Below are 13,690 nucleotides of genomic sequence, written 5' to 3'. Positions count from 1 at the left end.
AATTTTGTTTCATTTTAAATTGAAATCAGACATTCGGAAACCGTTACACATATTTTTTTATTGTTAAATTTTGAATTTCTATAATTTTAATTAATTGTACATAAGTAATTAAATTATCATAAAGGTAACAGAAATTCGTAAATATACTATGAACGATAAAATAATATGTATATTATCTATAAGGCAAGGTTAATAATTGAAATCACTTTTCATTATAAAAATATATATTAATTATAATTTTTTTTAATAAAAATAAATATGTAATAAAATGCTTGTGTTATAGGTGACTGTGATATCTATTTTTTTTTATTTTTTGATAAATATACATTGAAATAATACATATATAAATACAAATATTACGCCCAGACTCGGACGGGAATCGAATCCGCAACCCGCCGAACAGAAAGAAGTTACAAACTGCGCCAACGGGCTAGTCAATTATTAAAATTATTTTTGTATTATTTGCAGTAGGAGTGAAATATAACAATATATTATCATATACTTAATTTTACCATACAAAACGCTTTAAATGATATATATAACAAGTTGTAAGTATATATATATATATATATATAAGTACAAAAAATAGGTACAAATAACCAAAATAAAATCTTGAAAACAAAAATATTATATAAATTAGTTCTGATGTCATATTATACACATTCTTACAAAATACAATTTTATTATTTACATTTTTTATGTTTTGTAAATATGAAAATAGTTTTGTGATTGAGATTAAAATACAATTTTTCTGTAGTTAATAAGATCAATTTTATGAGCGAATATTGCTGAAATGAAATGGATCGCAAACAAGTTTTAACAGGTTGGAATAAATAAAAGATGGTATAACGCTACGCTTCCTTTTTGACTGCGGACGCAGTCATCTGCAACGTCGACGGAACTACCATGTTCATAATCTAAACAAATAAATTGTAATTATAATTAATAAAATCACTTTTTTCAAGTACGCTTCAAAAGCGCTTTTGAGTCGTCGTTTTACAAATAAAAAATTTATTGTTTGAAGAATCGGCAAGAAACTCGACATTTGCTCGTTACAAAAAGTTTTATAATAAATTTAGTGGGCTGACATAATCAACCATTCTGATAATGAAACTTTCGCATTTATTGTAAGTATTTGTACTAATTATAGAAAACAATTCTTATTGAGAAGGGTACAGTAGGTAATATCCTGTTCAAATCGGGAGTAGCCCGATTGGGGAAGTTCCTCGACCTTACAGCAGCCAGCAAAGCTGCTCTCAAGCAGTGTTGTGTTCCTGTGATGAGCAAGGTGACCATAGCTCCTAGAGAGAGTCGTGGGTAGGGCAACACCAAAAATCTTTGTATAAAGACAATACATGTTTTATTTAGTGTTCCTGACTTGAGCTAACTTGAATCTTGCTACGATGTTCGATTCTGGTTCTTGATTGATTTCTTGATTAATAAGAATGGGTCAAAAGTTTCATAAAACATACTAACCAATGCCGCTTTTTCGTCCAATATCTGAGCCCATTCTCCAAGGTTGCCCGTCACCCTAAAACAGAAATTATTACAATTAACATACGGTATCTGACAAATACAGGTACGCATCACTCAAATTTCCAAACTATGAACAAAATAGACGTATACAATAACTATAAGTTAGAGAGAGCAGAGTTCCAAGATGGGGGGGTGGGGGGTGTAAGAGTCGATAACGTGCTTGTAATGCCACGATATTGTTTGCTACCTACGTAGGATAAAATAAAAAGGTATTATACGAAAATTAAAGAAATAGTTAACCTGGAATAGCCCCAAAGAAGTAACGCAGAGATGGCCGCATAGGCGAGGAGGCTGGCCAGCAGGTTGAGCGCGGCGAGGTTCAGCACGTCGGTCACGGCCACCAGCAGCCAGGCGGCGAGCGCCAGCGCCACCAGCACGAGCGCCGTGCCCATCCGCCGCAACACGTTCTTGTCGTCATTGCGCAGTCGGTACTGCTCGAACTGCTCGTCCAGCTCCTAGTGGCCGGATAGAGGGCAGTGGCCCGTGTGAACTCGCTATTGGAATATTTTCAGTAAGGACCAACCGAACCTTCGGTTTCGGCGAAAAAATCTAGTGTACGCTAGTTTCGGCCAAAAACACTGTGTTCAGCAAACTTAGCGGCCACTCGCGCCGCCGTCTTAGGTCTCGAGATGTAAATATCAATATCATAAGAATAGTTTAATCACAAACTCTTAAGATATCAAACTGAATTTTTTAGTTTACACTGTTACATTGTCCACGTTAAATTCGGTTTCGGCCGAAATTTTGGTTTCGGTTTCGTTTCGTTTCAGTCGGACACTAATTTTATTATTTTTTTCTTACTTTACCACTTTATAGGTATAGGCTACCAAATTAACCGGGGTTCCACCCGTCACAAAATAAATTATTAACACCTCTTGCCCTTTAAAAGGTGTAAGGTTTAACGTTACAATACTATTTTACTAATTAGATAGGCCAGTATTAAACAAATTAGATGATTAGAAAGATGATGTGCTAACTACTTCGATTTTTAGCTAAATACTTCAGAATGAAGCAGAGTAAGTATATAATAATAATAATAATAATATCTTTATTCATGAAATCTGTTTACAATATAAGTTACACTGAGTCTTCCCAATAAGTTATCGTAGATACTTGTTGTGGGAATGACTCGCAACTTCCCAAGTCTTTAACTAAGATTTCATACAAATGGCAACAATATAACACGATTTTATAAAAAAAAACAGAATTTTGTTAGTAATTAAACTGCGCTTTATAAGTGAGTGAATGTGATCAAGAATGTGTTTGTGAGTGCGTGCGTGCTTGTGTGTGTGTGTGTGTGCGTGTGAGTGAGAGTGTGTGTGTGTGTACATACATACATATACATATAAAATATATGCAATCTTTCTTCTTCAAAAATTGGTTAGCTAACACTGATTTAAATTTCTCTAATTGTGATCATGCGCGACATACCTCTCTTAATTTCTGGCTGTGGCTCGCACTGAACTCATCGCCACCCATTTTCTTTTTTGAATTAAATATGTGCAAAGCTTTGTCTCTTGCGCGGCGATGCTCCTCCTGCAGCAGCGCTGGCTGCAAGTATGGCTTCGCTCCACCAGCGACCTCATCCATCAGCGTCTCGTATACATCCTTTGCTTCTGCTACTGCAGAGAGATTGTTGGCTTCTGCTGTGGCCTGTATTAAAAGATTACAAGCTGTAAGCATCTAAAGATTACTAACTTTAAGCAACTTAAATGACTTTTTGACGTAACCTTTGTTTTTGGACACAACAAAGACTTATCAAGCTATAGATTATAAACAATTACCGCTAAAATGGACTTTGGTTCGGGCAAAGTAGACCCGCTGAAAACATTCATATACGACTGCATGTAGATCAACAAGTCTCTCGCCTTCACTCTCTGTCCGGCGATCTTTTTGATAATCAGATTATCGGGAGCAGCCAGCATGGGGACGAATTCTTTAAGACACTGTTTAAATTCTGCGCTAATGTCTGAAAAAAAAAATAAAGTCTAAACATTTTGAATATCATATCAAAAATAATAATAATAATATAATAAATAAAAATGTTTAGAATTCCTAATGTGGGTAACACAAAAATAAAATCTTAGATATTAAAAATAAAGTCTATCAATAAATCAATGTCTAAACAGCTTTTCTGAATGGTTCTGACAAATGGTTCTTACTATGATTATTGTATAAATACATAAAATGGATGGTCCATTTAGAAGATATTGACCTTTTTTTATATCACTAGTTCGGCAAACAAGCGTACGGCTCACCTGATGGTAAGAGATTACCGTAGCTTATTGACGCCTGCAATACCAGAAGCATCGCGAGCGCGTTGCCGACTAAATCCCCAATCGTCCCCCCCCCCCCAGGAGCTCTAGTCACCTTACTCACCAACAGGAATACAATACTGCTTGAAAACAGTATTATTTAGCTGTGATCTTCTGTAAGGTCTAGGTACTTCCCCAGTCGGGCTGCTCCATATTTTGAGCAGGAAATTCCTGCTGTGCCCTACCTCAGTTGACTTAAGAACTTAACGTTTTAGTTAGTGCTTTTCCTGGCAAATTCTGAAAATGGTCAAATTATTTAAGCCTGCAAAAAGAAAATTACCGCACATTATACAGCAATTATATGTGATTTACATCTATTAATACACAATAGAGTAATATTACGCATGTGGACTATATTTTCTCCTCTTTAGTACGATTAGCTTCGGTTTAGTAAAAAAAACAGTCGCAATACATTGCGACCTGCTGAACATTCCAAATAAAAAACGATGATTTGTATGAGAAGTTATTGGATATGTTTGTCTGGATCCAGATAGCCCAGATAAAAATAGGTCAAAATTGTATGAAAATTTTGGAATCCCTCTTTCAAACACACAATAGTTTACAATAACTTCCTAAACAAATCGTCGTTTTATATTTGGAAAGTTCAGCAGGGCAATGCGGAGTATTTTATATTTCCTAATCAGGTACTTAATTATTTAATGATATTGTAGTACTCAACTAGTACCCCAACCTTACATAAGATCACAGCTAAATAACACTATTTTCAAGCAGTGTCGTGTTCCTGTTGATGAGTAAGGTGACCACAGCTCCTGGGGGAAACTGGGAATGGGCTCGGCAACACGCTTGGGATGCTGCTAGTGTTGTAGACGTCTATAGCCTGCGGTAATCGCTTACCATCAGGTGAGTCGTACGCTTGTTTGACGATCTAGTTACATTAAAAAATAAGTTTTGTATCAAAATTAATCAATATGTACATACCAGAAAGTTTTCCTCTAAAATTTGGATCAGTAGCGACGGTGATTCCGGGATGCGGCATCAGAAAGCACTTTAGTTCCTCAAAACAGTTCATAATGTGCCTCCTCAGAGACTGCAGTTCAGGATGTTGATTTTCACGAATCTAGTTAATGTTTTAACGTGTATATTACTGTCTATTTGAAATTCTGATCAATTTTTTTATTTGCAAGGGTAGCAAACAAGCCTCGACCTTCTCAATAGCCTCTGGCTTCCTTACTGACCTCAGAAACACAACACTGCTTAAGACTGTTTGCGTTAATATTTAGTTGTGATAGAATATCAAGTACGGCCGAGGTACTTTCGCTACTCCAAATTTTCCTGTTGTGCCCTACCACAAAGAATTCTACTAAAAACGTTCAATGTAAGCCGTTCATTGTGTCTGTGATTGAAAGTTTTTTTTTTAAGTTCTTACAGAAAGGTGCTTCTCCAGTAGCCGTTGGCCTCCCACCGCGCCGTACGGGTGATCATACGGGTAAGACCAATCCCGCACAAGAAACTGTAGACGTTGGAACGGCTTTCCAGTATTACTCTCAAGCGCCAGTCTTCCATATTCTGTAAACACCTGCAAAATATTCCTTGAATATAGAACACTAACGTCCTGTTATGCTCAATACCGCAGTACTTATTCAATTTTAAATATCTTTTATCGCATTTTCCTGTCGTAATTTTTTTTTACACAATAACACACGGTCGTCTGTTCCTAAAGTAAGCAACTTAATGCTTGTGTTATAGGTAACAGCCGACTGGTATAGCTACATATTTTTTTTTTCGATAAACATACTTATATATAATACATATATAAATAAATATTTATATTACACCCAGACTCGGGGTGGGAATCGAACCCACAACCCTCGGAGAAGAAAGCAGGTTCACTACAAACTGCACCAACGGGCTAGGCAAGGGTAGTCAATTAAAACATTAATGCAGTAACTGAAATTTTAATTGTACAATTTCGATACTATTTCAATTTAGGTTGAAATACCAAATGTCGAGTACCAAAACTATCAAAACTATTCTGTGCCAACTATTACCGTAATTGCAAGTTCTCGATTTTAGTATTCCTCACTTAAAACTTTCTTTAATTTGTCGTATAATTTTATATTCTCACCTGTAGATGCTGCAAATCATCTTCTTCGATTTGTTGCGAGACGTTATATATCTGAACGGAAGATAACATTGTTGACAGCGCGAACACCGTGGCGTTGTCTTTCACCGTCGACTCGCTGTCGAATGTGCCTTGTGTGTCCATCAAATATATCACTACCTGGAACAATCATTATATATATAAATATTTATACATAAAAATAAGATAAGCAGCAAAAACTTTGTATCCCTTTTTACGAAAATTGAGCGGACGGAGGAGTATGAAATTTCGCACATTTATAGTTTATATAGAGGAGTGCAGAACGCTAATATTTTTTTTTAATTATGCATACAAAAAACATATATCAGTTTAAAAAAACATTACACACACTACCATGTATTTGACGCACACACGCATATATACTCTTTTGTTTAATGTTAACTTATAATTTAATTTAATGGCCGAATTTCGACCAAGGGCGACCACTAGTAGCAATGAATTGCTCAACGTATTGCTAAAACAATTTTAGTACGAACAATTCAAGTACGAAACTAGACCGATTCGGCTAATCCTTGTTTTAATTTACTTAATAATTTGTAGAAGGTTCTAACGGAGATAAAAATTACAGAAATTGCTATTTATTCACGTATTCTGACAAAGAAATAGTGCACAAATACTTGTGTTTTTAAAGTACCTCTACAAATTATAAATTTTCAGAGTTACAGACAAAAATCTCCTATTTGATAATCTCTAGCTGATATTCGTGACTTTTGAGGGTAATAAATATTTGTAAATGACCTTGGTAACCCGCAGTGGCACAGCGTGGTGGATAAAGATCCGACTTTTCTTCAGAACCCATAAAGAGGCTTATGCCCAGAAGTGGTATGTTACAGGCTGAATTATCAGTCAAAAAATGGTTGTTCAAATACGATCAATAGATAACGATAATATTTATGTGCTCTATTGTTTAAATAAGAGGAATCGGTGCAAAATAAAAATTATGAACTATCTTTGATAATAGCAATTTACGGTATTGTTTTCATAATATCCTTGAGTCCGATTACAATCTTGTTTTGATAAATAAAAAAAATAGTATAGCGTCGTGTCTTTTGAATCCTAAAATTTTTACCTTGTCTCCACTCTCGAGTGTGGCTATGAAAGGTTGTGACCAGAGAAGCAGTCCTGTGGTATGACGTTCAGAACCACCGCGCCAGCTGAAACCCTTCAGGGGTTCGTCTGGGTTCCCCAGCCAGTCGCCGCCGGCTACTTTTAAATTGTACTGAAATAAACAAGTTATTGTTTAAAATCACATATCTAATTAATATTATTATTTTGGTGATTTAAATTGTCTGCTAAGATTTTTAACAAACATTTGTTTAGAAAATTTAAATACAATTATTTCCATATTATTATATCTAAAAATAACTTTCACATTTTGAAACATTTTAAAAATAATTGTGTTTGCTCGCAAACGAAAAAAAAATCGACTTCAATTACATCGACGAGTAATACAACGTGGATCGACAAAAATAGTCAAATAACATAAACATACATAATAACACATAATAAACACATAATTTATATGTGACCACGTGACAAACATCAGCTTTCGATTAAATTAAAAATTATTAAAATCGGTACACCCAGTAAAAAGTTATTGCGGATTTTCAAGAGTTTCCCTCGATTTCTCTGAGATCCCATCATCAGATCCTGGTTTCCTTATCACGGCACTAAACTAGGGATATCTTCTTTCCAACAAAAAAAGAATTATCAAAATCGGTACACCCAGTAAAAAGTTATTGCGGATTTTCAAGAGTTTCTCTCGATTTATCTGGGATCACATCATCAGATCCTGGTTTCCTTATCATGGTACTAAACTAGGGATATCTTCTTTCCAACAAAAAAAGAATTATCAAAATCGGTACATCCAGTAGAAAGTTATGCGGTATAATACAACGTAGGTCGACGAAAAAAGCGTCAAGTAAAAACGCATTATTAGATATAACTCGAAAAGTAGTCGTTAGATCTCAAATAAATTTAAATGGGACCAATTGACACACACCACCTTTCGATTAAAAAAAATTGTCGAAATCGGTCCACACGGTCAAAAGTTCTAATGTAACATACAAAAAAAAAAATACAGTCGAATTGAGAACCTCTTCTTTTTTGGAAGTCGGTTAATCAGTAATAGTTATAATACTCACCGTTTGATGCAAATATCGCAGGATAAAACTGAGCAGAAACGACTTCCCCTTCCGGAACGCCCCCGCGACGGATATCACCACGGCCGGGAGGTCCTTCACTTCATCACTGAGTAGAAGCTTCTCCAGAGCCTCCTCATTAAGCTTGAACGTGTGATCAGTACTTGGTATCAGCACTTGAATGCCTCTGCCAGAACTCAATTCTGCCATTTTTTTGCTGGAAAAAGTAAATAAATAAATATTTTATAACATAAACTCACACTGTAGTCTGTTCCTACGCTAACGTAACAGCCGACTGTTACAGCTATTTTTTTATACATAGAATTAATACATAAAATATATATACAAATATTACACCTAGACTCAAACGGGAATCGAAATAGCGACCCCCGGAGCAGAAAACAGGGCTAATACAAACTGCGCCATCGGGTTAGTCTAAGGAAGGAAATAAAATAGTTGTAGTAGTGAAAATCAATCATGTTAAAAACGCCCCTTAAGGAACCCTGGATCTGGAATTTTCTTTTAAATAATATAATAAATGATCAATTACGGGTGGACTCATCGAAGTCGATGACATTAATGCGGTGCTCAAGTCGCTTAAAAACGGAAGTACACCGAGAAATTACGGAATTACGACTGAGCTCCTTAAGACCGCAGGATGACCGGTCCTAAAAGCCTTGGCGTAGCTCTTTAGCGCCATCATCCATCCGTTTACCACACCGGACTCGTGTTCCAGGAGGTGGTGCTTTTCTACAATTGAACTGATAAGTTTCCTTTGAAGAATTATAGACAGATCTCACTTCTAAGCCATGTATGTAAGCTGTTTCCAAGGGTCGTTGCGAAGCGTCTCGCTACAAGACTCGACAAGTTCCAACCATAAGAGCAAGCTGGGTTTCGAAATGACTACAGCACCGTGCGCCACATCTACGTACTTTTCGGCAGATTATACAGACAATTGAAGAGTGTAATCAGCCGCTGTGTCCACACACTTGAAAACTACGAGAATCCTGTGACCCTGTCGAAACCTGGGATGTCCACTTGCAATGTTGTTATATCGACTGGTGATATATCGAGGTACTGAGGTGTATGTACGACGCGGCGACGATGCCCATCCAAACCTAAGAGTAACGAATATGACCAATTTTCCTTCGTCGTGGGGGAAAACAGGGCGATGTTATATTACCGAAACTGTTACTGGGGGCGATGAGGTATCGACATCAACGATGTATGTTTTTTTTTTGTAATTTACAACAATATACGATACGATTAAAATAAAGTCCATTTTACTAACCAGCATTCGGGTATCCAGTTTTCCCTAACCACCGCGGCACAGGGTACTAGCCCCAACAGCTGATCTTGGTAAAATCTTTGGTCTTATAAAAACGGGTTTCCATTTAATGTTCGCTGATATTCTAACAAACTAATAACTATGGAAGAAAACAAAGGCTTGGGCACTTGCGAGCCTATGAACCTAACATTTTATTAAAAAAAAGTCCCAAATGCTGGGCGGCCTAAACAAGTCCTTTCGATGTCTAGGTATGACTTTAGACCAAAGCAAAGTTATGTTTAATAGCAGGTCATGCCAAGACCTATATCGGTCGATGCTACCCTTCTCAAATTTGTTCAAAATGATGTCTACTTAGAGGTACAATTCAGCTAGGCTGAAACAACTTCAAGAAGAGAGATAGGAGGATTCGGTGGGCCTAGGCAGCATTTGGCAGCTACACTGAGTTTTTACTTCAAAGATTCCGCAATGGTTGAAAACAAAAGCCTTGCATCGTCCTTGTTGGCGGTACCCAGACGTGGATCGTATCGAAGGGACACGTCCACAAGTTTGAATCACTTGGGATCTCTCACTGATAGGATCAGAAATGAGTCTATACGTGCGAAAACTAAAGTAAAAGACAGCCCATAGAATCAGTAAGTTGAAGTGGCATTGGCCTGTCACATCTACCGCAGCACTGGTGGCCGTTGGAACAGATGTTTCCTGGAGTGTTGGCTGTGTAAGACGTGCTCCGGCTGGATCAAAGATTTACTTACGTAAGATTGCCAGCAGAGGCTAGATGAGAATCGTGGAAAACTGGTATATTTGGCTCGAGTTTGGGAAGACTTAGTTTAAGCTGAAGTAAATAAAGTAAGTAATGCTGGGTTAGCTACAGTAGCTAGGTGAAATGCTGTCGGTTGTGCTCCCGCACATGACAAATATTTGTATAGACCATGAAGTGATGAAGTTGTATAGACTATTTGTTGACAGTCGTGCTAATTTGAGCTACAAACTGGCAACATATGAACACAGAGGTACTTATTAATAAAAATATTTAGGTACCTACTACAGATTCACATTCACATTAACCGCGTTGGCGCAACAGTTACAGCTATGGATTGTACCTGTTGCTTCGGCGGTTGCGGGTACGATCCCCGCACATGACAAACATTTGTATTGGCCATACAGGTGTTTGCCGTGGTTTGGGTGTTTGTGCAGTCCTTGTGGGTCTCCTGACTGTGCCTCGGAGAGCACGTTAAGCCGTCGGTCCCGGTTGTTATCATGTACACCTGATAGCGATCGTTACTCATAGTAGGGAATATATCCGCCAACCCGCATTGGAGCAGCGTGATGGATTAAGCTCTGATCCTTCTCCTACATGGGGAAAGACGCCTATGCCCAGTAGTGGGATATTACAGGCTGAAGCGTACTACAGATAAAACAAAAAATAATAATGAATATTAAATTCGTAATCACGTTTTGTGTGGATGAGTAATACGTACGTTCTGCTTAGTTTACTACGCAGGCGCGTCCAAGGCTTTAAAACCGGAATCATTCATTACAACAACATTACAATTTTAAAATAGCCAGTTTTAGTGAGTTTTATAAACTAATACCATTCGTGATCGGAAACTTAATTTATTGCCTGTTAAAATAAATACAACTTTCTTTTAATTAAAAGTTGCGTAGTTGTAAAACTACTGCACCAACTCACGTGAAATTTTCGTTATAAGTCGTATACTAAGCTTAAATTTTAAGTTTTTTTATTGAATAAAATTCTTATAAATAAATATCACTGACATAAAATAATTAAACTCTTAGTTTACTTTATAATTTCCCAAATAAATTGATAATAAAGTAAATTAAATTAATTTTTATATTATTTTCATTAAAAGTCATTAAATATTCATTATAAAATATCATTATAATTATAGCAATGTCAAAATTAGTATTTACAAAAGTCACAAACCAGAAAAATAATATTCATTCGTTGAAATAAGTGCGTTCTCAAACCTTTTTTAACACCTGACACAATCTTCTATTAATGGAACGATAAACACAACAAAAACTCAAAGTAAAACACAACAAATAGACACAATATCAACAAAATCACGAAACACTGCGTATTATAAGTACAGTCAAGTTACTTCAGCAACGAATATTAAAATAAAAACTTATTTATTTCGCAAAAAGATTATTTTTGCACGTCATCCGGTCATCGGTGGGTGAGTGGGTGCGAGACGAGATCGAAGTAGAGGCAGACTGAACGAACAGAATGCCGCGTCTACTAGCCTGTGAGTATAATGAATGATGTCATCCGAACTTGATTCCATTGGATGTGATATCATAAATACGGTGGCACTAAATCAGCGCTTATGAGATTATTTACTATCGCTATAAGAAGCAAAAGAAAATTTAAGTAAGAATATTTTAAGTAGATATCTTGAATAGAATAAAATTGAACTCCTTAATCGTAATATATATAAATTACGCGTCACGTTGTTTGTCCGCGATGGACTCCTAAACTACTTAACCGATTTTAATCAAATTTGCACACCGTGTGCAGTTCGATCCAACTAAATAGGCTATATTTTATTTTGATATATCTAAATATTATATTTAAGAAAACAAAAATAAGGCGGTACGAAGTTCACTAGGTCAGCTAGTAGTCTATATAGGGTTCAGTCTTTCTCAATTAAGATTAAGAAAAGGTCAATTGAAGTGTATATGAACTAATAGTATGTGATTATAAAACTGCCTTTATTTATTCAATATAACTATGTCATGGCATGTTTTAAAGCTTTTAAGTAATTAAAACGAATCTATTTGTAAATATCTCTTTTCTAACTCCTGTTTTAATGATATTACAATCACGGTTGCAAAAGAATTATTAATAATAATTCAACAATCATACAAATATTTAAAGAATAAATTACATGAACGTAATATTCTCGTGAACGAATGGAAATGGACGCAAACGTCTCGGTTTACTAGAACGAAGGACACTACTTTCATTAACTGCGCTGATATCACGAGACAATGTAGCTGAAACACGCACTCGCGTGATTGCATTACTTTTACAAAATATCACTTAATAATAATTAACCTCAATGAGACAGAATGTAAAGATTGAATATATTATAAACAATTAACCCGATTATAAGAATAAAAAGACCTGTATGTGCGTTTTATTTAAAAGTCGTTTTTATTAGTATTTGATTTCAAGAAGTCAAGCTACCTCTTTTAATACAGTGTACCTACCCCTTAAAATGTAAACACGAAATTTCAACCAAATCTGTCCAGCTGTTAGGAGAATTTAGATGACAAACACACGTACAGAAGAATTATAAATATATACTAGCTGAGCCCGTAAACGGTGTTTTACCATATATGTTATTAATCTCCTTAATCCCAAACTTATAACTAACTTATTATTAACTCTTAAGAACTTATTAACTCTATTTAGGGAGAAAAACAGTTTTGGGGTGAAGTTAAAGAAGCCATCGGAACTCTATAAACACCCAGAGTTACCAAAATGCATGTTTTGGGATAATCCCAGGATGAAATAGACTAATCTTACCAAAAGACAACCATGAGCTTGATTCAAGACTTCAATTTCATATAGAATTTGTCGCGTGTGCACAGTTTAATAGAGTCGGTCTGGGTTATGCAAAGAAAAAGGAAGTCCGAGAAATAATAAAATCCTTTCTGAAACAAAATGAAAATGACAACTACGAGTATAAAGTGAATGCAACGAATTTGGAAGTGCAAAGTGAGTGGTTAACCATAGAGGAGTTCTGCATCCCTTTAGACCTGAAATGGCGCACCTTACTATATGATTGGTCTCCTGCCCTATTAAAATTCTTATCGCCTTCCAAATGACCCTCCCAGACCAAAGTAACCTACTAAGATGGGGGAAAGCCTTTGAAAAATCTTGCTATACTTGTGGTGAGGCAGTAGGTACTGCTAGGCACTTATTGGTAAGTTGCAAGATGCTGTTTCATAGGGGTTATTACTCACGTCGACATGATAGATACTTGAAGTCATACGTGAAGCAGTATGTCTTTCAGTAGCTGGAGCCCAAAAAGGAGCAACTACAAATAAACGACAAATTAACTTCATAAAGGATGGCTCAGCTATCAACTCTAAAAGCAAACCTTTCTCAATCATAGGTATATACCTGATTGGACTTTTTCAAGCACTAAAATCCCAGAGGATGTTGGTGTTTCGTCATCCAGACCTGACATATTCCTCTTTTCTAGACACATTAAACATATAATACTAGTAGAGCTCACTGTACAGTGGGAAACCA

At 36.1% G+C, this 13,690-nt stretch overlaps 1 protein-coding gene across 1 annotated transcript; it reads right to left on the bottom strand.

Moving 5' to 3' along the window:
* Nucleotides 1-441: 441 nt before the first annotated feature.
* LOC123662425 (atlastin-like) lies at nucleotides 442-13,625 on the bottom strand. Its single transcript, XM_045597268.1, has 12 exons — nucleotides 13,559-13,625; nucleotides 12,315-12,423; nucleotides 8,118-8,331; nucleotides 7,043-7,192; nucleotides 5,938-6,093; nucleotides 5,239-5,388; nucleotides 4,791-4,929; nucleotides 3,321-3,505; nucleotides 2,968-3,189; nucleotides 1,777-1,991; nucleotides 1,477-1,531; nucleotides 442-917 (listed from the first exon to the last, which is right to left on the bottom strand). Exons 1-12 carry the CDS (start codon nucleotides 13,623-13,625, stop codon nucleotides 852-854), a joined length of 1,728 nt encoding a protein of 575 aa, XP_045453224.1. The 3' UTR covers nucleotides 442-851.
* Between the last annotated feature and the right edge of the window lie 65 nt (nucleotides 13,626-13,690).

This window comes from Melitaea cinxia, chromosome 18, assembly GCF_905220565.1.
Source record: "Melitaea cinxia chromosome 18, ilMelCinx1.1, whole genome shotgun sequence".
Lineage (NCBI taxonomy): Eukaryota > Metazoa > Arthropoda > Insecta > Lepidoptera > Nymphalidae > Melitaea > Melitaea cinxia.
This window is presented reverse-complemented; position numbering and strand designations above follow the sequence as displayed.